The sequence below is a fragment of the Artibeus jamaicensis genome, unplaced genomic scaffold, assembly GCF_021234435.1.
Source record: "Artibeus jamaicensis isolate MK-2021 breed Jamaican fruit bat unplaced genomic scaffold, CSHL_Jam_final contig_465, whole genome shotgun sequence".
In the NCBI taxonomy this organism is placed as follows: Eukaryota; Metazoa; Chordata; class Mammalia; order Chiroptera; family Phyllostomidae; genus Artibeus; species Artibeus jamaicensis.
The window spans coordinates 27,502,501-27,529,873 of NW_026521843.1; the positions used below are offsets into that span (position 1 = coordinate 27,502,501).

Consider the following 27,373-nt stretch of genomic DNA (forward strand, 5'->3'; position numbering starts at 1 on the left):
CCGAGAGGAGTGCCTGCCCGATTCCTGGGGCGCTGGCAGGGGACAGAGAGGAGGACCAAGAGCAGAAGCTTCTGTGCCAGTAGGCTGGCCTGGTGCAGCTGAAGCAGCTGCCAGGTCTCCCTTCACTGAGGTGCCTTATAGGTCCTGGAATCACAAATGCAATGCAGTTGTTTATGAAAAAACACCCTGCCCACACCAAAAAAAACCCCAAATTTCACATCTTGATGCATAGTATTGACATGGCTATGCCACTGAGTACTGCTTTGAGTTGCTTTTTAAAAATTTTTCCCCAGAACAATATATTTAGGTAAGATGTCTTTATTATACTCGACATTGAAATCTGATAAAAATTCCTAATCGAGTCTCTTTACCTTTTTTTTCTATTACTGTTTACAGCTACAAAAGGAAAACCAGGATATATATGATGAAAACCTTCATTACCCGCTTCTTCTTATTTTAACCAAAAGTGGATAGAAGATTTAGCTGCTCAAAAGATGAAGAAAACATCATGTGCAAAGGGGATATTTTACAGAAACAGAAACCTGTAATGGTACAACATGCAGCATGCCATGGGCTCCCCGAGACTCTCCGGCCCCTGGGACTTGGGCCCTCACCACCTTCTCGACATTCCACGTATGGGTTATGGAGCCCGCCAGTCCTCACCCTCACTACTTCCCAGCCGTCCCCAACCCCTCTTTTTTTTTCAGTCCGCTTGTTGCTCTTCCTGCACCAAACCTTTGTCTGTCTTTAAATATCTGTAAACAGCCTGTCTGAGATTTGAATTGGACTTGTGAGCACCCTAAAGATGTTTACCTCTGGTTGAGGCAAAATTTCTTTTTGTGATTGCCACAAAAATATCTTGGTCTTTGTTCCATTTTGGTGGCAGTAGTTTTTAATCTGTAAAACAGCAAAATGACAATTCTATCCTGGTTAATAAAAATAAAGCATATATCATTCTGATCTCCCTTAAATTAATAGTGTGAAAGCTGCCATCTCTTTCTGTACATCCTTCACTCATTCTTCTTTTTCCTTTTAAACAGGATGGAGTTTTCCCTGTAGATGTATAAGAAATGACTACATCAGCCCAAAGCCTCATAAACTGACCGTTTGTCCTCTGGACACAATAGCGTGGCCAGCCCTCTGCTCCTCCTCTCCAATTATGTGTGATTAGTCTCAATGTGTTGTGTCAAGGAGGAGGAGTGTGCTGAGTGCTTATTATCTGTTTAGGTACAAGAAGAGCACATTTAGGCTCTGACTATGAATGAAAAGTGAGCCTTTATCAGGGCTCCAATCTAACTGCTGCTGGTCTCCAGGCCTCTTTCAAAATAGGTCCTTTGCAGAGAAATTCTGAATAAATGGTTGAGAAACTTGACTGCAACCAGGGGGAGTTTTTAAAAACTCAATCACACAATTATCTTATTGAAAATAAGTATACATTGTTATAGGTTGTGATTCCAGTTTATAGTAAACATTTAATAGGTACGACCTAGGATTAAGAGGGAATGAGTTTTCTGCAGGGAACCCAAGCACATTCCTGCCTGGTGCATCCACGAGATGCTCTAATGCCTTTTGTGGAAATGCAGATGTTTATCTGTAAGGAATCATCTGTGCCCACTTTTGTAGTCATGTCGTTAGTAGGTTGGCTGTACATCCTCCTATCTTTATAAGCATGTATTTAGTGTGATACAATTAAAGGGAGACTGTGGGGGGGATCTTTTGCATGTTAAACAAACTTAGCTGTCATAAAAACAGCTGACTCTCAAATGTCTTCTCTGCTCCCTTCTATCATCAAACAAATTTTTCGCCATCAGTTTGCATGTCCTTGTATTCACCACTTTTTCTGCTCCATTAGAGCACCTAGATGGATCTCGAAAGGCACAGGTCAAGTCGCAGTTAGATCATACATTTCTTTCTCACAAAAACTTGAATTGCAATGCCAAGTGATGGGCTAACATCACAATAACAGCAATTTATTCCTCTTTGGATAAAACAGCAGTCTATTCTCAGTGCTAGATAAAGACCAGGGCAATGCAAACCAGCCATTTAGCTGAGTAGTTCAGCTAGTGGCAGCTCTCCTTTGGCGACTGTATGGGTTGCACACTGGCTTCATATTTTCTTGTTTAAAAATTAGGATTTGGAATGTTTTAAAAGGCAACACAGGTAGTTCCATTTGTACTTGTAAAAATACAGCAGAAATGATTTCTCCTGTAAAACCTACAACTAAATCTGCCAGACAAAGGGAACCCATCTCTGCAGCAGCACCTAAGATGGTCTATTCTTCTTTTTTCCTTTTAAAATACAGAACAGCAGAATCATGAGAATATTTCCATTTTTCCTCATGAAAATACATGAATTGGCAAGAATTCAATTTGCATTTGTGCGTCCAGTGTTTATTTCTCTGAGAGAAACTGTATTTTAAAAAGTAAACCAGTAATGTATTTTTTTTTTTACTATCTAAGAATGGTGTGTACAGTTACATAAGCTTGAGACGGGGTGTAGGAATGGAGCTGTTCTTACCAAGAAATATCTAGTAAACAATGCACTTATTGTGTGATTAAAACCTAGAGAATCTCTTGTAAAATGTTCAGGGTTTCATAGATCTCCTTCTAGGATCCTCATCTAGAAATGCCTCTAGCCAGGCTCTTTGGAAGTTTGTGAGGAACTAATGTACATTATTGAATAACTTAAGAGTGTTTTTTTATTTTCTCACATTTTAATGAAATCCCAGTATTGAGAAGGGGGAAATACAGCTGCCTCAGAAAAGTTTATCCATTTCCATTTCTTTTGAACTTTATAATTAAGAATTCTTTCTATGCATCGGTCTTGGGTTGTATAATTGCAACTGAAATGTCCCATTCCATATTTGTCTATTATGTAATTAATTATGCATGTGTTTGTTTTAAAAGGAAGCCTGTCTGCTTAGGAAATCATAAGAATTATTATGATACTCCTCTTCCCACTGTACCTGTGTCATCATGATTTGCCTTTGTCACACTAAGTAGATTTGGTGGATATAAGAACATTTCTAACATCACCCATGGTCAGTTCCAGTGCAGTGATATGAACAGCCACATACAAGTTGGTTATAAGAAATGTATTTTATTTTATAGCAAGACATATGCTGTGAATTGGGATAAAAGTGCTAGAAAAGACTACCTAAGAGGCTGATGCCATTTTGTATAAATTGTGTATTTTGTTGGCTTTTTGACTGAGCATGAAAATGTAACTTCCATTAGGGAAGGGTAATTTAGGTGCTCAGTATTCAGCAGAAAACTTGTCTGGGCCATAAAAGCTTTTCTGGCTGGTTCCTCGGGTGTTTTCAGAGACGAGCTGCCTGCCCCTTGCTGATTTTCCCTTCAGCTTCAGTAGGGGCTGAATTGACCACTGCATACCTGTTGAATCAATTTGGGGGAGCCAGCAGTTAGCTGAGTGAGTGGAAGGATTAGTGGCCCTCTGGAGCCCTATTGCAACAGCCAGGTGTCTGTCCTAAACTAGTTAACTGCTTTTGACAGTTGAAGAACCTGGTTTTAATACCCTAGGCAGGACAAGGTTGGGGTAGTGCTCCGGCTCCGCGGAGCAATCAACTGGGGCTCGACCACCTACCTAGAACAAATGGGTTGGGGGGACAAGAGGCGCAAAGAATGGCAGCAAGACAAAAGATTCTGATCAAGCTGCAAACTTTATTTTTCCGAACTGGGTATATATATAGGGGGGAGGGAGAGGAAGGAGATTAGGTTGCTTGCTATTGGCTAGCTTGAGACAAAGAAGGGCCCGCTTATTGATTACTTGGGTGCAACTGGTACTCGTGGACACCTCATGTGCCTGTAGCTGATTGGCTTGTGGAGCGCATGCACACCTCATGTACCTGTAGCCGATTGGCTTGTGGAGAGCACAGGTTCCTGTAATCAATGCAATGTTTTTAGCTAGAAGCCAGGTGTAAGGTTCCCAACAGGGTAGTGGTGTTTTTTTTTCCTTCTGTCCACTACCAAAGTGGGGCATACCTTCTCCTAAGGGTTAGACTTTTGTTTTTTGTTTTTAATATAGACTGTTCCCTTCCCTCAAGCCAGCTTCCATGGAGTTTGTCTTTGCCCTTAGTCAGCATTTGAGTTGTTTGCAGTCGATGCCAATCAATTTTGTGGCACTGTCCAGCAGGGTGCTGGGGGGTGGGGAGCAGGACAGGATAGCCACTCGGAATCGAAATGTATGTAGATACACATGCACACAGATACACTTACAGAAAAGATTAAGCTGTTTAGATCCCAGATTGGGGCTCCGGTTCCTAGACTCCAACCCGGACCAAAATCTGAGTTGAGACTGTATGAAATGTCATACTTCTGATCATACCACACAGAGAAAAGATCGATTTGAAAGTCAGACTAGGTCTCCTTCAAAACTCAATTTCGACATAGGGCACATGTTTTCCCGAGAGGACTGTTTCCAAATTAAGAAGGAGCCTGTTGGTGTTTAAGAAACCATTAAGCCTGAAATGCCAGTTTTAATTCTCAGATTTCGTCTCACCCAGAGAGCTCACTGCCCGGGCCATGGCAGAGTGTTCACGTGGTCCCTGCCCCAGAAGTCTGTGCACTTGGAGTCTACACTTCTCCTTTTCTGTGCCCTGACTTTTCAATTAATACATTTTTTAATAGATAAAACAGATCATACTGTGACTTCTAAAATGTCAACAAGCTTGTGAACAGAAACGTAATAAAATGACTAATAGGAGATTCAGTAGTTAATAGAGGGCCTGAAGTGTGAGCAAATACAGTAGCTGCATATTGGAAACTGTGCAAGTGAAGATGGCTTTAGTATTGCAAACTGAGGAAGAAAATTGTTTTTAATTAGCACCTTCATAAGAACTGCTGATTAATACTGTTTTGTTTGGTGAAAAGCTTTCAGCTGAGTAATTTGTACAGCCATTACAACAGTTTTGTTAGAGCGGGACTCCTGTTGTTAAACACAAACAGCAGATGATAATGGTGGAAGATGAGTTTGTCATGTAACAATTTACCTTATTGAAAAAAGCTTTATATAAAAACCAATACAGTAGGTACCAACAGAAATCACATATTTTAAATCCTTCCGAAATTGCAGTGTGCCATGCTTGTGTTTCTTTTCTTTTTTTTTTCAGGGACCAGAAGCAGATTTCATATCATTTATAAAATTATATACACAATTTAAAGGTGGTGTAGCATGGACAGACCGCTTTCTCAGCAGTGGTTTGCATTGGAGCCGTCCAGGGGCCGTGTATTCAAACACTTTCTAACTACACAAAGCAGGTTGGCAAATGGAATCCTAATTAAATAATGTTACTCAGATGCAAATTTGCACTGGGGACTGGATGTAGGGAAATAAGAATTGGCGGTTCTGCCTTAGGTGGGATTATCACATATAGGATCTTTAAAAAAAAATCTCTCTTTCTCAAGAGAAGTTTAATTAACCTTTTTTTTTTCTGGAAGTGTTTTAACCGATCAGGGAAACGAGTGCCCATTCAATGAGACCTGACCAGGGAATAAGAAGCTGATTTCAGTGAACTCCCATCAAATGGATATTGCACCAGCCAGAAGCATGGGAACTTTTTTCCTTCTAAATAAAATGCAGTGGTAAAGCATATTTGCATTAAAATATTACACTAACCAAGGCTGGTAAGAACTGTAAATTATTGGAGTGGCGTAATAGAGCATGAGATTTTTTTTTTTAAGACAGGCCTTCGGGGTAATAACAAGGGTTGAGGCTCACGGCAGTGCCAAATAAGCTTTAGACAGCATAATAGTCTGCAAAGAAAGCCACAGAGCACTAATGTGAAGGAAGAGCTGTCCACCACATGCAGCAAAAATCACCAAAGGTCATTTTATGGTAGCAATTGTGACATAAAATTGGTGGTCATGCTACATGTCTAATACTCAGCACAGCTTTATAAATGATGGGCCCCTAGCGATGGCTGTCATTAAGTGCTTTCATCATAATAAACTTTAAACTGTTGGCTTTATGAATCGCCAGCTAGCTTCAGCTGTTCGTTGGATGGAGCTTGCAGTGCCTTAAGTGTGACAAGACCTATTAGGAATTGCAACCATGTTTCAAGCGTACTTGGCTTCCCCACTCCTGGGGTGATTGCTGCCTATTAAACGGCGTCTGGGAAGATTTTCCTCCGGCAATCTCTGATCAAGAGCTTTTTTGGGCTTTGACCTGCATTTCCTTCAAGACTTTCTCTGAGGAGTTTTATAAGAGCAAAACTCCAGAGGATTTATAGCCACTTCTGATTAATACCTTTCCAGTTTTTCTAGCAACTCCCCCACTGCTGCATAGAGAAAAGCTTTCATTGTTCCTGAGGTGCTTATTTTGTGACCTTTTCTCGGCTTCCTGATTCCCTCTAACGTGTTCTCGCAGTGAAATCCTCAGGGTGGAACCAAGACAGTCGGTGAAGTTGTTACAGCTGGAGAGACAGAAGGGAAGAGGGAAGCTTTTATATTTTTAAAGAATTCCATCCCCGGCGGCCTGGCCCCGCCCCGTTGAAGTCCCCGCTGTGACGTCACCGCCCGCCCGCGTCCCCACCGCATCCTTAATGAGCCCTCGGTGGAAACTGAGCCGGCACAGAAAGATTTCATGATTCAAATTACACTTTCATTAACCTTTGGCATAGGAAGTCTTTTAGTTTCTATAAATCTTAACGGTGGTTTGCCATCTGCCCTACCGAAGTGAATAGTAAATGTTTGGGGAAATTGCTCCAAACCCCCCCCCCCAAAAACCCGGGATATTTAATTTAGAAGGGCTAAAGACATATTTCAGAACCACTTGGCAAGAACTTTAATTACTTCTTGTTGGCTTTTTCTAACTTGGAGGTCGCCTCCCTCTCCAGTTTTCTTCTGCTTGACTCAGATGTTTGAAAGATGGTAAAGGCTTTCAGTGTCTAATTCCCTGTCTTAATACTCTTATTTTAACACTCAATTCTCTTTCTTTCCAGCTAGGTCGTGCCCTAAAAGGTAGTTCAGGGCATGTCTCAGGTGTGGACCATTACACAATTAAATTAGCAAACCTCCGAGGGGTAGGATTAGAACTCAGCCGGGAACACCTGCGGACCACAGGGCAGAGTCGAGTTCCCGGAGGGCAGGGCCCTCTCCCTAGCAACAGGGAGGCTCTGCCCGCGTGGTGGTCTCGCTCACGAACTTGTCTCACCAGATTTTGCAGGCTAAGCTATTCTTTTTCCGGGGAGCAGGTTTCCGTGGCTGTCCGAGTGAAACCATTAGCGAAAGTGTCAAGCCGAAGGGAAAACGGATTGGAAGACTCAAGGCTTTTCCCATACAAAGGCATCCGCCCACCCGCCCCGCGAGCCGGCCAAGGGTGGACAAGTGCATTTGGAGGCCGCTGCCCAGGTGCAAGGGGTGGGGGCGGGGCGGGCTGCCGAAGGCCTCGGAACAAAGGCGCCTCCAGGGGCCTGAGCCGGGGTCACCTGCTGCCTCCAGACTAGATTAAGGAGGAGACTGGCGAGGGCATTTGGAGGAAATGACGCTGTACTTTGGGAAATCAATTCGTCCCACCCTTTATAGGATATTTTGCCCTTCCTCTTCGGCAGTCCCAGGCCAATGTGCTTCCAGGTCCCTCAAAATCAGTAATGAACCGGCCCCTGAGTGAGGAGGCCGCACCTTCCGCGGCCTGGGCTCCTTCAATAGCCGGCGCCCCCTCAGAAACTCTTTCTGCTCTTTGCAACACCTCTCGTCCTTTCTCTCTCTCCTTTCGGCTCTCCTGCCCTCCTCTCCACCCAGGCTTCTTTCATAATTAGGCTGGAAGTGGAACTTTCCCCCACTCCCTTGTTTTGAGATTTCTTTTTCCCCAGTGACCTGGGATGCACTTTGCCCCCACTCCCTGCTTGCCGATCCCCTCGGGGTTAGGGCCTCCCTCGCGCCATTCTCGCGGGCTGCCCCTCCTTGCGAGCCATGGGAGGCCCAGCCTCCCAGAGTCCGATCCCTTCCAGCACTGCAGCCCCCTGCGGAGGAAGGAAGAGGCCTCCTCAGAATGAATGGCTGGTAAGGAGGTTTTTAATTTGTCTGGAGCTACAAGAAAACAGCCTCCGAGCAGCGTCCCTCCCTCACCTCGTTTGGAAGCCCCTCTGCCTTCGCGGTGGGCTCCGACGACGCTCGCCCTCCTAGGCCAGGTCCTCAGGGCACGTTGGGCCCAGGGATGCGAAAATACTCGTTTGCAGTGTGAGAATCGCCGACTCAATCTATAATAAGGCCTCCGCTTTGTACAGTAAATTCAGGGTTTTTTTTTGTTGTTGTTTTGTTTTTGATGGCTTGCAGTCTACCGATGTGGGAAATTTGGGACTTCAGCCCGTTTCTGGCAGATAGGATTCGACAGTGAGCTCAGCCCATCATTGCCTTGCTTTGCAACCTGCCTTCTGTGGGCCGAGCTCTCCTTGAGCTTGGGGGACGTCACCAGGCTATTCCCAACACAGGGGAGGGTACACTTAAAAGCTTTGCCCACCTGACTTATGGTTTCACCTCCAGGTGCATTAGCCCTCATTTTCCTACCCAGGCTTTATTTTTAGGAACACAGGCCACAGCCCTGACTGGCCTATGTTTTGAGTGGAAGGCACTTTCTCTTTTTCTCTAGGCCAAATCACTTACATAAGCAGCATCTCATGATCCCAGGAGAGAAAAGACAGAAGCGGCACAGAGCTCTGGAGCTGCCTGAGGCCTGTCCTCTCCACTGGGTACTCCTGGTCAGCCCACTTCCAACCCCGTAAGGGTTGGGCTGGGTGGCAGAGGTCTAGGGTCTCCAACTTCCATTCCCCAGGGCCCTTAAAGCTTTTCCCTCACCTCACTGCCCGGAGATACTGCTAGCCCCTCCCCCCAGCCTCCTTCCCCCACCTCCAACAGACCAGATGAATCATAGGATGGTTACATTATTCTCAATATGAATATGATGCTGACTCAGCCCTTATGGTAGATTGAAAAGAAATGGTAACAATATTTTGCAGCTCCTCCCATCAGGAATTGGAGTCTATTTCTTCATTCTTTGATTCTGAACTTGATTTGGCTTACTTTGGCCAATGAGATAGTAAAGTAGAGGTTTGAAAATCACTTTCACATTGGGTTTTGCTCTCTATTGAGCTTTTGGAAACTGGTCTCTCTTTCCAGACAGGACTCTCTTGAGGCAGGTGGCCCACTCACCCCCATTATTCCAACCATGTTAGTGAAGACGTCCAGGACCAAATAGCCGGGGGCAGCCCTGCCTGCTGACTGGGGTTGTGTGAGCCAGCCAGCAGAGGCAGGGACGCTGCGGAAAAACTGCTGGGCTGAATGGAGCACAAATTGCATACTCACAGGATCATGCACGAGATGGTAAACAGCGGCTTTGAGCAACTAAGTTTTGGGGCAGTTTATTACACAGTAATAGATAACTCATACCGTCCTTGATCTTTTCTAAGGGACTTTTCTGTACCCTTAAGTGTGCCCAAACTTTCAAGACGATGTTGTGCCTAAAACATTTTGAATTACATAGTCTCCAACATTTTGAAAATACAAAAATAAGTTGCAGGTCCCACAGGCCTCCCTCTCCCTTCGGAAAACCAGCCTATGACAAAGGCAAATCACTCCTAGGCTCCTAGGAGAGGGTGAGAGAGAGAATGGGCTGCAGGAGAAAGTGAACAATAGATTGTAGCCTGGGCTCCACCAGCGATAACTGGTGATTTTAGGCAAACTACTTAGTCTCTCTGGACATCGGTTTCCTTCTCTTTGAACTCAATAATTTCATTTCCTATGCCACACTCAATTCTAAAGTATTCCTGGTATAAATATTCCATTATCAATCAGAGCTGGAGATTTTGATCACTGCAGGGAATTAGAATTCTCTGGCACTGCCAACAAAGAGTTGTGCCACATTAGCTCGGCCCTCGGGAATACTGAGTACCCCTCAGGAAACTTTCTCTCATGAGGTTCTGGAATGACCCTGATGTTTCACCTTGCTCTGCCCCGGGCTGAGTGCTACCCCCTGCCTCAGGTACCCCCATGAACAGTGAGGACCCAAGCACCTCCATTTCTATTATTTACCTGATAAATGTGTGACAATAAATGTGTGACCAGTGTGCTGGTCACCCTGTTAGATGCTGGGGATGTGATCGTGAATAAGAAAGACCCCGTTTCATGCTTGAGCCTAGTGAGAAAGACAAAATTTCTCTCCACCTGTCACTCGAGTCTAGTGAGAAAGACAACAAATGTGCCAGTGCTCGTAGAAAATAATAATAAATTGGAGTGAAGTGTAGGAAAACCAGATGGGTCCCATTGGCAGAGAACAGTAGAGGGGCTCCCCTTCAGACGGGAGGTTGGAGAAAACCTCTCTGAGGGCCCTCGGTTGTGAGAAGGAGCAGTCACATGGTGGGGGGGAGACGATGGTGGGTGAGGAGCTCAGCAGCGGGAATGGAGAAGGCAGGCCCTGCACTGGGCCACAGCCTGCTGCCAGGGTGGCCGGGGCCTTGTGAGCAGAGTCATGAGATGGCCAGGGCCAGACGATGGGATTTACTGAGTTTGGATTTTACTTGAAGCCCGATGAGCAGCCATTGGAGGGTTTGGAGTAGTGGGAATGACCAGTCAGATGTACATTTTCAAAAGATCACTCTGAACCCTGGGTGGGGGCTAGTTCAGAGGAACCAGAGATTCTAGTTGGGAGGCCCCTGCAGTGTGGTCGTCCTGGCGAAGGAAGGTGGCAGTGTGGATGAGGGACACAGCGGCAGTGGGGAGAGAGGAGCAAACAAATTCAAAATGTGTGTTTGACAAAGAATTCAGAGGATTTGCTAGTGGAGTCTCCATAAAATGTCAGGTGAAGATGTGGGCGACAACCTAAAAGGCTGAGCCCACTGTTTTAGGAGTGCACGCAAGCCCTTTCACTCCAGTTTTCTGCCTCACCCCACCTATAAGGCCTTAGATACGGTTAGGTGTAGGAGGACAAACCACAAAGAAGATGGAAACTCCACACATCTCCACTCTCAGCTTCATGATCTGCAAGTTTCTGGGCACCTGGGGACAGGGAACTTCATGTCCTGATGCCTCCTCATCCTCCACATTGGCCCTACACTCTTACACTCTCAGAGGGGGAGGTGGCCACAGCCAGACCAGAAGGGCCTGGAGGATGAGAAGCCCATTTCTGTTCTTTGTGTGGACAGAACCTCCAGGATATACCAGTTTGTTCATACTATTGTTCCAGGCACCCAGCACTCTTGCGAGTACTCGGGGAAGACCCAAGGAAGTCAGAGAGTGGCCTCTGTCCTGGTCACACAGCCCCACGGAGCTCAGCAGATGCAGGACAAGTATATAGAATCGCCCACATGGCAAGATTTAATGTGCACAGGAAAGCTCTTGCGTGGGAAGGCAATCTGTCATTGATCATGAAATTACACGGACAGAACACCTTCCCGGGAGCTTGAGGCAGAGGTTACCGTTAAAACGAGGCTGCTCTTGGTAGAGGCCACACTCTCATGGTTCTTGGTGTTGAAGTTCTAAGAATAGACCTTAACGGGGATGGGGAAGTGAAGTGAGGGAGAGGGGGGGAAACCAAGAGGAAGTAAAGGGGCCCCAGGACATGGGGAAAGGAAATAAATGGGAGAATCCAAGCATCGAAAGCCGTTGATCAGCTTCACAGTGTTACCTGGGGCCAGGTGGTGTCCCAATTCAAACGCGCAGATGTATGACTGGGTGTCCTCCCTGGCCACAGGAACATTAGGATGGGACAGGTGGGGTCCCTGCCCACATGTGCCTATAAACATAGAGAACACACAGCATGTCCTCAAATAATGCAGATCCATGGAAAAGGATTGGCAAATGGCTTTAGAGAGCAATTACCATATTTTTCAGACTATAAGAGGTATTCCCCCCCAAAAAAATTTTGGAGGAAAAGGGGGTTGCATCTTATAGTTCGAATGCAGCTTACCTGGCTCACTGCAGAGGGGAAGGGGCAGCGGTGGAGCAGGGTCATCACTGCATTTTCCTCCCAAATTTGGGCGGGGGGGAGAAAGTGCATCCTATAGTCAGAAAAATACAGTCCATGATAAAAGAGGAGGCAGAATTTGTATTAGGGCCTGAAAGCCCTGGGAGTGGGAGGAAAGATCCTACTGCAGCAAGGGTTTCAGGAAATGTGTGCCTCAGCAGCACTATGGGATTAATGAGGTAAAGATTCACTCACTCACTCACCCCTCCCCCCCCACACCCATCAGAGCCTAACAGGAAGGAGCCAGGCACTCACTCAGTGGAGAGCAGTGAACCAGACATGAAATGTCCCTGCTCTCAGGGAGTGACATTCTAGTGGAAAGAGAAGAGCACTCTACATGTACACGAATAAGACTGGTTCAAGTCAGGATAGGTTCAGTGAAGACAATAAAATGAGTTGATATTTTAGAAAGTGACTAGGCCTCTGCCCTGCCTGGTATAGCTCAGTGGATTGAGCGTGGGCTGTGAACCAAAGGATTGCGGTTCGATTCCCAGCCAGGGCACATGCCTGGGTTGCGGGCCAGGTCCCCACTGGGGGCCATGTGGGAGGCAACCATGCATTGATGTTTCTCTCCCTCTCTTTCTCCTTCCCTTCCCCTCTCTCTAAAAAGAGAAAAAAAAGAAAGACAATATTAAAAAAAAAGAAAGTGTCTAGGCCTCCTTTAACAGGAGGAAGCTGATAGCTTCCTCCTCCTTTAACAGGAGGAGGTAACAGGTCAAGGAAGCTCTCTTGAAGGAGAGGCAGCATTTGAGTTGAAACCTAAATAAAAGAGCCAACTTGAGGACTGAAGAGAGAGCATTCCAGGCAGAAGCAACAGCAAGTGCAAAGGTCCTGAGGCAGAAGCAGGTCTGCAGAGCCCCATGGGTGGAGCACGGTGAGTGAGCAGGTGTAGTGTGAGGTCAGGACTGTGCAGGACATAAAGGGGAAGGGGAACTTTATTTCAGTGGGAAGCCACCGGAGGGTCGTAAGTGGAGGTGTGACATGGTCTTGATTTCTCTGTTTGGAAGTTTACTCTGCTATAAGAACTTGGGAGGTGGGAGGTGGAGGGGGGGTGAAGAGGAAGTAGCAGGCTCTGTGGGAGGCTCTTAGAGCTGTTCAGGCAGGAAGTGGCAGGTGTGGGGAGACCTTGGAGCCAGCTGAGGGCTGGAGAGTGAGGAAGGGGCATATATCTGGCCCAGGGGGCTGGGCTTCATTTGGGGCCAGTGGAGGCCACTGGCACTGCTGACCTGATACGAATTTTCCAAGGCCCTGGAGTGAAAACACACCTGCACTGGTGGTTGCAGGCGTGGGAACAGTCCCAGTCTGTCTTTGGCATGTACCCAGGGCTCTGAAACACACGTGGCCTTTCCGATGGGTCCTGAGAGCCCCAGGGCCAGTGCCTCCATTCATTTGGCATCTGAGCATCTGGCACGCACTGGGTGATGGACAGGCGTGCTGGACGAAGGAGGCTGGACAACAGCCGGCCCAGGCCATCTCTCTGGGCCCATCTCTATCCCTTTTCTAGGGTGAATTTTGAAATTGGCAGAAATGTCCCAGACCTCCCAACAAGCACCTCTAAAAGTTGTTTTTAGGGGTTACGTTTCTTATAGTCATGGCGCTCTTGGAAGGACAGAAACCCCAAGTGAGGATTAGAAGGACCCAAAGGGACATATGAGCAGCAGCTCAGTTATTGAGCACTTGCCATGCTCCTCTCCCTTGTCACAGAAGATGAGATTGAGGCAAAGAGGTGAAATGACCTGTCGACCTGTCTAAGGAAAGGGCAGTTGGCTGCCCAACCATCTCTGGCCTGGCACTGTTTCTGCTGAGAAAATGATGAGCACAGAAGCACCCTGGCCACTCTGCCTGTCACGCCCTTGCCCAGAGGAAAGGCCCACCTAGAAATAAGGTCCACCTGCATGCAAAGGGGAAGAAGGGTGGCCAGTGCTTGGTGGTTAGATTGGTAGGATTATCAAAGCAAGTCAATGGTTGAGAGCCATGTCTGAGCAGAGGGCCCTTAGCTGTGTGGCTGTCATGTGCACGGCCTGGCCAGATGCCAGGCAGTCCGCTCCACCAGACGCAGGCACACCTGAGCCCAAACCCCAGCTAGACTCAGGGGTGGGAGGATGAGCCACCTATGAAGGGTTGTGTGCCAAGCCTGCATTCCTGACCCGCCAACCCTGTCCTCCTCTCCCCCCCCACACACACAGTGTGCCTGAAAAGGAATTTTCACTGGACTTAGGCTCTCGTCTCCTAAGCCCCCAAGTGGTAGATGATGGGTTGGGTGGTCCTGGTGGCCAGTCTCTGAAATTGCCTTAAATGCTTCCTTTGCCTTGGGACTCGATAGCTAACTCCGGAATAGATGTTGGTAACTTGTTTAGGATTTCTCAGGTGATGTCAAGCATGGTGGCCCCAGCGGCTACTCCCAAATGGGGTCACTATGGCTGGTTCAAGTGGGCTGAGATTAGGCTTTGGGCCACGACGTGAGCAATGCCAGAGACATTCCTCCTCTCTGTTCCCTTCCCGTCTTCACTGGCAAGGTAGAAACCACGTTTTTGACAGAGAACTCAAGTGCGTGGGTGTGACGGTTCACCCCCTTACAGTGTGATTAAGCTGCCTCATCTCTGCTCTAGGTTAATACTGAAAATTAAGGAAAACAGAAATGGCAAGGAAATAGAGCTAGTGTAAAAACTTAGTAGGGTTTGATGACCATCTCTGGGAGGTCAGAACAAACAAAAGATAGGTCTCCCCCAGGAAGGAAGAGGTGAAAAGGAGACAAAGAATCAGCTGATGTCCTGTGCACAGGGATGTGAGAACTGTACAGATGATCCATGGGAATTATTCCTGGGTAGTTCTGACTCTCGGTGCGGAGGAGCCCACACACAACTGTATTGCTCGGGTGTCTGTCGCTTCGCTGCCTGGTGACAGGTACAGAAGGAAGATACAGAAAATTCCATTCCCTTACAGCCATTTAAAAAAATCAAGAATATTCAGACATTTCTTTCTCTGAGAGATTCTTTTGGAGGAAACAATAGAGAAGGAGGTCGGGCAGGGTTTGAGTCAGTGCACCGTTGTCGGAGGACCTCCAGGCTGAGTCTTGGGTCCTCAGTCACTTGGGTGGGGCCAGTTCTCATCCCAAAACTCTATCTTGGTTGCCAGCCTCACAGCCAACAGGTTTTAGTCGATTCACTTATTTGATCAGCGTTCACCTCCTGGATTTTTTAAACAGATTTTATTTATTTTTAGAGAGAGTAAAAAGGAGAGAGAAAGAGGGAGGGAAGCATGGATATGAGAGAGACACATCGATTGGTCGCCTCTCATACACACCCTGGCCGGGACCGAACTTGCAACCTAAGCATTACTTCCTGAAAAAAAATTTTTATGCTAGGATTAAACAACATTCTTTGATGTCAATAGAATATCAGAGATTTAAGTTTTTCCACCTTTGATGTTGGCAGCAACAACCCGGGAACCTCGGGTTTGCTGCACCGAGTCTCCAGAAAGGGGCTGAAGGAGAGAGGTATTTACTCAGTTCCTTCCATCCCAAATTAAATATTCAAATTGGGTTTGTTCTGAGGCATTGTTAAGGCCTGAGCTTTAATTTAATGGAAATAGCATTGTCCTCTGAATAAAGGTTTCATTGGGCCAACCCACAAACTTGTCCCCTTATCCTCCAAGAAAACAATCTGGGGGACAGCCTCCCCGCCACAATCCCCAGCCTCAGATTTATGGTGACAAAAGACTCCTAATACAGAAAATGTTCGGGGGGAGGAGAAACACTTCCCAAACAAGGGGTCTCTCCCTGCCAGGCCAGGTAACAAAGGGTTGGGAGGAATTTGGTGGGGCCTCCTGGCCACCTGCCGGTTAAGCCCCTGGTCAGTAGATTAACTGCAGCTCTGACAGAGTGTTTGGAAAGGCAAGTTACGTGGCAGAGCAAACAAAATTCAGACTGTGCTTTACACATGGTAATCCCAAATTTAATAAGAGCCTCGCCACTGGGAAGCCTGAGCAGAAAAGGTAGCTGAGGTGTATTGTTTCCAGCCAGGGATGTCGCCACCGGTTCTGGGCAGCCTCTGGGCCACCCCCTGGGCTCCGTGGCTTCAGCTAAGAAACTTCCTCCTGGGCCCTCCTTCCAGGTGTCAAGGGGCCTGTCCAGAGGTGATTCACAACTTTGTCCAAAACAAAGTCCCCGCAGAAGGCTTGGGTTGTTGGGAGGCCAGATGAGCCTCAAGCCCTGAGGCTGCTACCGAATCTGCCTCCCTGACCATCGGGCTCACCGTGGGCAGGGCCGAGGTGTCAGAAGCCATGAGAAGCCCATGGCTTAGGCTTTAGGCAACGCTGACAAGGGCCTGGGTGTCTGTGCCTAGTTGCTACCAGACCTCTAAGGTGGGGCATATGTGCAGAACTGCACTTTGGGAACATGGGTGTTATTTTTTAGCTAGAAGAATTTTTATGCTGTGACCACCATCGTGATCATTTGTGCACTGAAGAGGAATCTACTGAGTACCTGCTTTGTGCCAGCACTGTGCTCGAGTGCCTAGGACATCCAAGTGAACAGAAAGTAGACATGGTCTCATTCCACAAATATTACGAAGTAAGAAGAGTTTTGTAAAGGAGAGAAAAGTTGTTCCAGGAGCCCATATGATAGAGGAACTTTGAGTCAGGGGAACGGGAAAGGCTCTTCTGAGGAAAAGGTGCTGGACCTAAGACTGAAGGGTGCGTAAGGGCTTAACCGGGCTGGTGATGGGAGCAGATGAAAGGTGAAGGGCAGCGCGCTCAGCTGTGCGGAGCCTCTTGGGCCCTGTGGGGAGGGGGAGCACGGTGCTCCTCTGTTGTATCTCCTGGGGGCGTCAGACTTGCGCAGGAAGACGTTTGAGAAAGCCAGACTCCAGACCGATTTATGTGTACCATCATAAGTGCAAGGGCCAGGAGATGCTGGAAACCTTGGAGTAAAACTTTCCCAGGAAAACCCTAAGCCTCAGATGGAACTCCTGGCTTAGGGAACCGAGCCACTCAAAGATGGAGCAATTAAAATTGTAAAAAAATAAAATTTTCTGAATCTCCTTGTACTTTAAGATGGTGAATCCAGGATACATATTTTCCTCCACCGTTTCAAACATTGTGCTAAAATAAAGTTTCAGAATTCCAAAAAGGTATAAATCCATAATATTAAAGAGGGGATGAGGAGGTCACTACCAAATGAGAGGTATGAACAGTTTCTGGAGTGTGTCAAGTGTACGGGAGCAGTTATTAGAGGAACTGGCTGAAGAAAGCCACACAGAGAATGTTCTGGGAGGAGCAACAGGACATGGGAGCCAATTTACCCAGAAAACCTCAGAAGGTTCAGGGAAGTCCCTCTAGGCAGGGTCTGTAGACAACTGCACAGTAAACCTACACCATCTATATTAGTTCTTTTGTATTCAGCACCAAATGGTAACCACAAAGGACCGGGCAATGAGGAGAATCAGCAGCATGAAGGAAATACATGAAGAAGAGCAAAAACAAATCTCACTCCTGGGAAAATAATTCTGAAAACAGGAGATTGCTTTAAATTTTTAAAAGAATTCTCAGGCAGGATTGGGAAGATAATATATTCTAAAAAAGGAGTCTTGAGAACAGGAGTGAGCTCTTAGACATTAAAATGCAATTGTGAAATAAAATATCCATTAGAAGGACTAAAAAATTGATGAAATCTCACAAAGTATAGAGTAGAAAGGCAGAAAAAGAGAGAAAATATAAGAGAGGAAAAAAAAGACAGAGTAATAATACAATACCTAACTAATAAGAATCCTAGAAAGAAAAATAAATTATTACAGGCCAATATCTCCGATGAACATAGATGCTAAAATCCTCAACAAGTGCCGGCAAACTGGATTCAGCAATACATTGAAATACATGGTCATACACCATGATCAAGTGGGATTCATTCCAGGGATGCAAGGATGGTACAAATCAATAAATGTGATACATCACATAAACAAAATGAAAGAGAAAAATCACAAGACCATATCAATAGTTGTAAAAACATTTGATAAAATCCAGCACCCATTTATGACAAAAAACCCTCAGCAACCTGGGAATAGAGGGAGTATTCCTCAACATAATAAAGGCCATATATGAAAAACCTACTGCCAACATCATACTCAATGGGCAAAAACTAAAAGTGTTTTCTTTAAGATCCGAACAACATAAGGGTGTCTGCTTTCACCACTCTTATTCAACATAGTATTGTAGTCCTAGCCAGAGTGATCAGACAAGAAGAAATAAAAGGCACTCAAACTGTAAAGGAGGAAGTAAAGCTGTCATTATTTGCAGACAACATGATAGTGTATATAGAAAACTCTATAAACTCCACCAAAAAACTACTTGACCTAATAAGTGAATTTGGCAAAGAAGCAGGATACAAAGTCAATATTCAGAAATTGATGGCATCTTTGTACACCAACAATGAACTATGAGAAAGAGAAACTAAGATAAAAATTCCATTTACTATAGCAGCGACAACAACAAAATAAAGTACCTAGGAGTAAATTTAACAAAGAATGTAAAAGATCTGTACTTGGAAAACTATATAACATGCTAGAAAAAGAAACTGAGGATGATACAAATAAATGGAAACATGTAACCCATTCATGGATTGGAAAAATAAACATCATGAAAATGTCCATACTTCCCAAAGCAATCTATAGATTCAATGCAATTCCTATTAAAATAACCAATGACATATTTCACAGATCTAGAACAAGTATTTCAAAAATTTATATGGAATAAAAAAAAGACCCTGAATAGCTTCAGCAATCTTGAGAAAGAAGAACAAAGTTGGAGGGATCACAATACCTGATATCAAATTCTATTATAAGACCACTGTAACCAAAACAGTCTCATAGGGGCATAAGAATAGACACATAAATCAATAGAACAGAATAGAGAGGCCAGGAATCAACCCATGTCTCTATGGTCGATTAATATTTCAAAAAGGGGACATAAGCATACAATGGACTAAAAATAACCTCTTCAATAAGTGGTGTTGGGAGAACTGGACTAGTACATGCAAAAAAAGAAAAGAAAAGAGAAGAAACTAAACCACCAACTTACACCATACACTAGAACAAACTCAAAATGGATAAAAGACTTAAATATAAGTCATGACACCATAAAAGTCCTGACAGAAAACATAGGCAGTAAAATCTCAGATATCCCATGTAGCAATTTTTTGCTGATATATCTCGTAGGAAAGAGAAATAAAGGAAAAAATAAACAAATGGGACATATCAAATTAAAAAGCGCCTACTCAGCTAAAGAAACCATCATCGAAATGAAAAGGGAACTGACTGTATGGGGGAACATATTTGCCAGTGGTAATATAGGACAAGGGTTTGAGCTCCAAAATATATAAAGAACTCATAGGACTCAACACCAGGAAGACAAACAATCCAATTAAAAATGAGCAAAGGACCTGAATAGACACTTCTCCAAGGAGGACATACAGATGGCCAATAGACGTATGAAAAAATGCTCAACATCCCTAGCCATCACAGAGATGTAAATTAAAACCATAATGGGATATTATCACCTCATTCCTGTCAGAATGGATAAATCAACAGACAACAAGTGCTGATGAGGATGTGGAGAAAAGAGAACCCTAGTGCACTGTTGATGGGAATGCAGACTGGTGCAGCTACTGTGGAAAACAGTTGGGAATTTCTTAAAAAAACTAAAAATAGAACTGCCTTTTGACCCAGTGATTCCATTGCTGGGGATATACCCTAAGAATCCTGAATTACCATTCAAAAGAACTTATGCACCCCTATATTTATAGCAGTGCTACTTACAATAGCCAAATGTTGGAAACAGCCTAAGTGCCCATCAGTAGATAGATGGATTCTAAAACAGTCATACATTTACACAATGGAATACTACAAAGCAGAAAGAAAGAAGAAGGAATTCCTACCTTTTGCAAAAGCATAGATGGAACTGGAGAATATTATGCTAAGTGAAATAAGCCAGTCATAAAAGACAAATGTGATCTCACTTGTAAGAGGAATCTAATGAACAAAATAAATGAGCAAAACAAAACCAGAGGCATGGAAACATGAAAAAGACTCTGACAGCTTCCAGAAGGGAAGGGGGAGGAAGTAAATGGTGGAAGGAGAAGGGGAAATGGAGAAAGAGAAAGGGATTAGTCAAAGAACATGTATGAATGACCCATGGACGTGGACAGCAGTGTGGGGATTGACTGTGGGAGCAGGGAGTGAGCTGGGTGAAGGAGGGCAAAGAGGGTAAAACTGGGACAACTGTAAAGGAATAAACAAGAATATGAAAATAAATAAATTTTTAATTAAAAAAATTTAAAGGAGCGAATCATCAAAGTATAGAAGAAAACGTTCCAGGGCTGAAGAAAAACTAGTTCTAACTTCAGGAGGGTCACTGTGTTTCCAGCACAATGACTGAAGATCAACTTAGATGGACCCTGACCAAATTTTAAAACTAAGTATAAAGAGTACATTGTAAAAGACTCCAGAGAGAAAGATCAGGTCTCTTACAAATAAATAACAGTAAGAATGGCATCAGACTTCTTCTCAGAAACACTAGGTGCCAGAAGATGATGGTGTAATGTCCCAAAACTCTGAAAGAAAATTATTTCTAGTTTAGAGTCCTGTGTGCAAACTCTCAGTCCAGTGGAGGACAACATAAAGGTTTTCAGACAAACAAGAGTGCATAGAGTTCATCCCCAACATGCCCTTTCTCAGGAAGTTACATGAGGCTATCCTCCAGTAAAACTAGGACAAAAGATTCAAGAAAGTAGAGAAGCTGGTATGTAACCCATGAGAGCAGTGAGGAAAATCTCAAGATAACATTTATGTAGAAGCCTGGACAGCAATCAGCCCACAATGAAGCAGAATCACAAAGGACTTCAAGGAAAAGGGGAAGGCATTCACCAACAGATTTGATACTATAACTGATAGATTTAAAATAAGAATATAATAGCAAGTAATGCAAGAAAAAAGAAATGCAACTGAAAACTTGGGGCTGGGGTTGGTAAAAAAAAATCCAAGACTAGAATATGAAGCAAACTAACAGTGACAGGACATGAAGGTAATAATGAAGTGTAAGGAATGAGGATCCACGTGACTTGGTGCTAGAAACATTCTCCTGGAGGAGCTCAGGGATGATGACACCGACTGGAACGGGATGTGTAATCCTGACATTGTACTATTGTCAGATAAAAATTATATAGTTACATGATAACAACAACAAAGTAAATATGATCAGTTTCCCATTTTAAGAGTCAACCTTCAGACAAAGCTGGGAAGACAAGGTTGTATAGCAGGAAAGAACACAAATGTTAACAACCGTGTTTAAGTACTAGCCTAGTGGCAGAGGTAGGGTATGGCAAGGGAAAGAAAGTAGGAAAAGATAGGATACTAGTGCTACCTCAACTTATGAAGCAGTCAGGAAGCACTGTTGAAAGTTGATGGGTCAATAGATACAGGTTTAAATATTTTGTAAAAGTTACACAGGCAAACAGTAGAAAAGTGGAATGTAATATAAATATTGAATATTGAAATTCACACTCGAATTCCACAGATACTGTCTAACAAGTTGGTAAATGAATAAACAGATATAAATATTATTATAGGTACAGGTGATTATTGTACCTGTAGTAATCACCACATACATTATATATTATAAAAGGGGTCCACTAGGGTAATCAGATAAAATACAATGTTATGAGATGTTTGGGACATATTTACTCACCATTTATCTGAACTAGAAATTTGAAGGAGCAGCCTGCACTTTTTTACCCCCTTGGAATCTGGAGACCCGACATCCATCAGAAAACTGAAAACTGAGCGGATCAAAGAGGTTGTCTCTGAGCAGCGGTCTGACTGTTGGAGAAGGTGTGGCATTCTCATAAGTACGTGTATACCCTTTGATTTCTCTATGTGTGTATTATTTTGATAACACTAGACAATATTTCAGATATGTTCAGGATATGTAGTAAATCAATCCATTACTTTGAATGGAAGAGGCATGGAATTTTATTAATAGCAAATCAGCATTATCCTACCCCACTGGGTAAATTTTCAGCAAATGTTTAAAGAATATTAATTTCAAATACTCACAGTGTACATTCATATGTAAACCTGTCAGTCTCGAGTACTTGGACCAAGTATGTGCCAGAGGCTGTAGGTCTCTGAGCTCTAAGAACATGGAATTTAGTTGAAGAGGCAAGACGTATGTTGTGTGCAGAACAGCTAATCCTCTAAGGGAGGTTGGCTTCCATTACTAGAAGCCAAATGATAAAAAAAAAAAGGTGGTAGGTACCATAAGCTCCAGGGACTGGTCTGAGGGAAAAGACTAAAAGCAGGCCAGGATCAGTGATGGAAGTGGGACTTTAAAGGAGAAAGGAGATTTGGAAAAGGACGAGGCAGGAACTCCAGTGCCTGCTTTTATATCTTGTCAAATGCTTTTTCTGCATCTATTGATATGATCATATAATTTTATCCTTTATTTTGTTAATGTGGTGTATTACATTGATCAACTTGCATACATTGAATCATTCATGTGCCCTGGAATGGACCCCACTTGACTGTAATGTCTTACCTTTTTAATATATTTATTCAATTTGCTACTATTTGGTTTATGATTTTTGCGTCTGTATTCATCAGAGATATTGGCCTATCGTGTGTGTGTGTGTGTGTGTGTGTGTGTGTGTGTGTGTGTGTGTGTGTTATCCTTGCCAGGTTTGGGTATCAAAGTAATGTTGGCCCCATAAAAGACTTAGGGAATACTGCCTCTTCTTCAGTGCTTAGGAAGAGTCTGGGAATGATTAAGTATTAAATCTTTGAATGTTTGGTAGAACGAATTCACTAGTAAAGCCATCTGGTCCTAGACCCAGTTCCTGCATTTAAAGTGTCTGTTTTAAGACACCCTAGCAAAGGAGCAGGTGTCTGTCCCCCAACACTTCCACGTGTACCCCAAGAAACATTCCTTTCTTTTGAGTCCCCACACCTTACAATGGCTACTTGATCTGTTGGTAAATGTCCAACAACCCTTTCAAAGTGAGGAGTCCGTGGTCAAAAGATGAATTGGAGCCACTGCTCTGGTCAGGTCTTGGCCAACCCTGCTCAGGGCCTCCTGCCCATTCATGGCAGGCAAAGGGCACAGGGTTAAGCTCTTGGGACAAGTTCCTTCTCTGATAACCAAATGCAAAGTGTTAGTTAACCTTGTTTGGATCCTGATTTGCAAAGCCATCTGTAAAAGACCATTTAAAAGGTAAATGAGGAAATTTGAACATTGGCTCAGTATTTGATGATATTAAGAAACTACTGTCAATTTTTTACTGTAAGGATGGAATTATGGTTATGTTTTTAAAAGAAACTTTACCTTTTAGAAATATACTCTGCAAATGGCAAGGCATGTGGGATTTGCTTCAGTATAATCCAAGAAGGGATGGGGAGGGTAAGGAGGCGTAAAAAATAGTGGCGATGGATCGATAATGGTAGAGGGTGGAAGACAGGAATGTGGGGGCTCATCATATTCTTCCACTTCAGCAATAACAGTACTTTGGACTTATTTGATAAGTCCGGTTTATATCAAGTAATTTATTTGATCCCTATAATACCCAGTTGGACAGGAAATTTTACTGATGAGGAAACAGAAAAGGACAAAGGTCCACAGAGGCCTTGACTTGGACAGGGGGCCTTTCCTTCTCTCATAAGGTGTAGGTCGCAGAGGTAAAGCCACCTTACTGTGGCTTGCAAACTATTGCTCCTTTTCAGATTGCTCAGTAAGTACTCCCAGCACCCCCTTTGCTCATTTATTCAATACATAGCTGCCAAGCATCTGCTGTTTGTCACACCTTTAGGGGGTGGCAGGGACAGAAAGACCAGACATTTTTCCCACTTCAAGTTCCTCAGATACTTTTCCAAAATCAGATCTCCCCAAATCTCAAGACTCTTTAACTGGAAATGCTCTAAACTAGGTAGAAACCGCAAGTGGGCAGTGCCGCCACTCCCTGAAAATACCCAAGAGCTTTCCAGCCCATCCCTGAAGACCAAATCACAGGGCAGGGTTCTCGGTGATTCACTGCAACTCTTGTCCTTCTGGGGAAAGCGCCAGCAGGACAGAGCACCTGTGCATTCAACCAGAGCATCCTCCCCATGATATTTGCTAGAGGCCCCCACACCAGAGGTCTGAGCACCCCCCTAAGCCGGACACTGTCTTCCAGGTAGCAGTGCCCGCCCCCCATTACTCAAGAGCAGCTGCATCCTGACAAGCGGCTGCCTCACCACTGCAGTGGTCCCAGCTCTCTCCTCAGCCACTCTCTCTTCCCTGGGAGGCTGAACTCCCTTCTTCCTCCACTAGGTTGCCTCCTCCACCCCACAAACATACCCTTCCCCTGCTCTTTCTCTTCCATGGACAGCTTCCTGTCGGCCAGGAATTTTGTGGTCCCTCCTCAGCATTCAGTCTCATATCAGCCTGTCCTTTCTTCACCCTGTGGGGCTGAAAACAACCACTGCTGAAGTCCCTAAGGACAATTACTTTGAAGAAGACCCACCCATGGCAGACTGAATGCTGAGGCAGCCAGTTTTCTGATGCTTGCTCTTCCCCAACTTGCTTCCCTTCAGCCTTTCTAATTGCTCCCTTTCCCCTTCGTCTGTCTTCCTCAGCCAGTACCTCTCCTCTGACCCTCAGCTTGGCCAACGATTTCAATGTCCCATCTCCTCAGACTCACTCCCTAAGATTTTCTACTGCCTGAGAGGCTGGCCTCAGAGCCCTCCCACCTTGTGGGCTCTGCCCCTCTCCCACCCGTGTCTGCCTCTTCCTTCAACGTAGCTTGGGCCAACTTACTGAGTGGGGAGAGCGGCTGGTCATGCTTCTCTTCCCGTGTCCTGCATTTTAAATTTGAGAGGAGTTTATTGAGCACTCGTTAAATGCCAGGAGCTGTGCTAAAGACTTCTGCTCGTGTTATTTCATTAGGTTTCTAGACATTGCTGGGGTGTTAGAGCCAATACTGAAACCCAGGCAGTGGGTCTGTCCAGAGGAAGCGGAAGGCTGGGTGCAGTGAGCAGCAACTTTGTTAAACGAGCACCTAGGACCACCCCTGGTGTAAGAAGATCCAAGCTGTACTTTCGGCTCTGCCACAAAACAGATGTATGATGATGGGCAAATCATTTAACCTCTCCACCTTCACTTTCCTCATCTTAAAAATCAGCCCTGGCTGGTGTAGCTCAGTGGACTGAGCATGGGCCTGCGAACCACATGATCGCGGTTAGATTCGCAGTCAGGGCACCTGCCTGGGTTGCAGGCCAGTTCCCAGCAGGGGACTCACAAGAGGCAACCATACATTGATATTTCTCTCCTTCTCTTCCCCTCTAAAGATAAATAAAAATAAAATCTTTAAAAAATTAGGTTGAAGATGTAGGGATAATAAAAACACTCTTTCATGAGAAACAATATAACACAGTGATTGACTATGTGGACTTCAGTGCCTGATTGCCTGGGTTCAAGTGATAGTTCTGCTGTTTGTTATTGTTTTGTTTTTTAAAGAGTTAATTTATTTATTTTTAGAGAGAGGGAAGGGAGGGAGAAAGAAAAAGAGAGAAACATTGATGGGAGAAAAAACTCATCTATCGGTTGCCTTTTGTATGTCCCCTGACAGGGGACTAGACCTGCAGCCCAGGCATGTGCCCTGACTGGGAATGGAACCAGTGACCTGTCACTTTGTGGGATGATGTCCAATCAACTGAGCTAGTCCTTCCTCATTCACCAGCCAGAGCAAGAGTTCTGCTATTTGTGAATGATGTAACCAGATGCCCTTATGTCTCAGCTTCACTATCTACAAAATGGGTATGACAAGAGGACCTGTTTTATAGAGGAATGGTGAGGATGAATTGGTATATACCTAGTACTAAGAGCATTGTCTAGCATATAGTGATGACATTAGCCATCATTAATATCATTTTTATTTTTATTACCAGTGTTTTCTTCCATCAAAATTCCATGATTTTAGGATGTATTAGCACTTCTACCACTGCTGTTAATACAGCCTGGATTTTCATGTTTAGAAATTAGGAAGTAAGGGCTCTCATCTTTAATAAGAAAAAAAATACCTTCACTTGTATAGTCATTCGCTGCTTTTAAAGCATATGCACATATAGTCTTAATTAATACCTCACAACTCTGGGAAATTGGTCGCAAAACTGTTTGTTTGAACAGCTCTTCGCAGTGACCCATGCATTTGAACTCACACCAGCTCATTTTGGCCCCAACCCACAATGTGAGGCAGGTAGGTGTACCCAATCAGAGATGAGGGGCCTTCACTCAGACAATAGTAGATGACTTGTTCAAGGTCACACATTAGTGGGTAGTGGAACCAGCAGTGAAACTGTTAAGAGCCTTATTCCCCGTGTTGAAATTTTTCCAGAAAGAAATCTCTCTCGTTCTGCAAAGTACTTAGTCCTTATATGTGTGTTAGGTCCCCCAATAACCTGAACATGAACTGAGGTGGAATTCTCCAGGTGGTAGAAACATCTTTCCTGTAACTGCAGGCATGTCCCATCTTTATCCAGAATCCAGTCCCTGTCTCCACATGCCTGTGGGTATCCAGGGTCACTATTACTTCACAGAGAGTGAAAACAGCCGGGGGCCCCGGGGTCAGAGACACCCGGGTTCTCTTTCCCACTCTGGCACTTGACTAGCTTTGTGACCTTGAAAAAAATCACTTAAAATTCTCTAAGCCCCTCTCAGAACTGGGGTCGAGCATAGCCACCTTGCAGGGAAACTCAGAATTCGCATTAACACATGGAGTCATCAAGTAGGCATTCGATAAATGGCAGTATTGGGTTGTTTTGTTTTGTTTTTGTTTTAAGGCTCTCTTCTCCAAAAGTCCGGCATGGCTGACAGATCCTGGTTTCACTTGTTTCTCCAGGATGCTGCTGGAGGAAAGGCAGCAGGCAAAGCAGACAGGTGACTAAGTCGTGAAACATATATTCTCACCTTGGGCACCTGCTGTTTTTAATGACTAAATTTCCCCCCTGATACATCCATCATTTAGCAAATACCAGGGCTAGTTATTAATTTAAAAACATGTTCCGCCTGTGCTTACAGAAACTGCCATTCGCCCCTTGGGAATGAGTTTTTAGTTATGTTTTTAAAATTAGCTGGCTCTTGAATTTCATTTTCCATCCAAGCTTCCCCGTTATCTGTAAGGTCACAGAAACACGTAGGCTGCAGACAGCCCAATCCCAGATCTTAGGCTCTTGGAATTAAAAGCTGAAATAAGTAAATAAAGGGAGAACGCCCAGGGATTTTTCAGAGGAGAAAGCCGGTCCCTGGCGAGCTGCGGGAGCCAGGTTCCCTCCTGAAGTGGCTCTTCCCTTACATTTTGTGGTGAAGGCTGAGGCAGAGCAGGAGG

At 44.6% G+C, this 27,373-nt stretch overlaps 1 protein-coding gene and 1 long non-coding RNA gene across 3 annotated transcripts in view; both read left to right on the top strand.

Moving 5' to 3' along the window:
* Positions 1–978, top strand: part of CAMKMT (calmodulin-lysine N-methyltransferase) — a 337,237-nt gene extending 336,259 nt beyond the window's left edge. For both annotated transcript variants that reach the window (XM_037161273.2, XM_037161274.2), the window contains exon 11: positions 397–978. In XM_037161273.2, coding sequence (XP_037017168.2) covers positions 397–474 — 78 coding nt within the window. In that variant the 3' untranslated portion in view covers positions 475–978. The remainder of the gene's footprint in view (positions 1–396) is intronic.
* A 6,706-nt stretch (positions 979–7,684) lies between these two features.
* LOC119060915 (uncharacterized) overlaps positions 7,685–27,373 on the top strand; it is a 124,124-nt gene continuing 104,435 nt past the window's right edge. The window contains exon 1 of the long non-coding RNA XR_005084686.2: positions 7,685–8,018. This is a non-coding gene — a long non-coding RNA (uncharacterized LOC119060915). The remainder of the gene's footprint in view (positions 8,019–27,373) is intronic.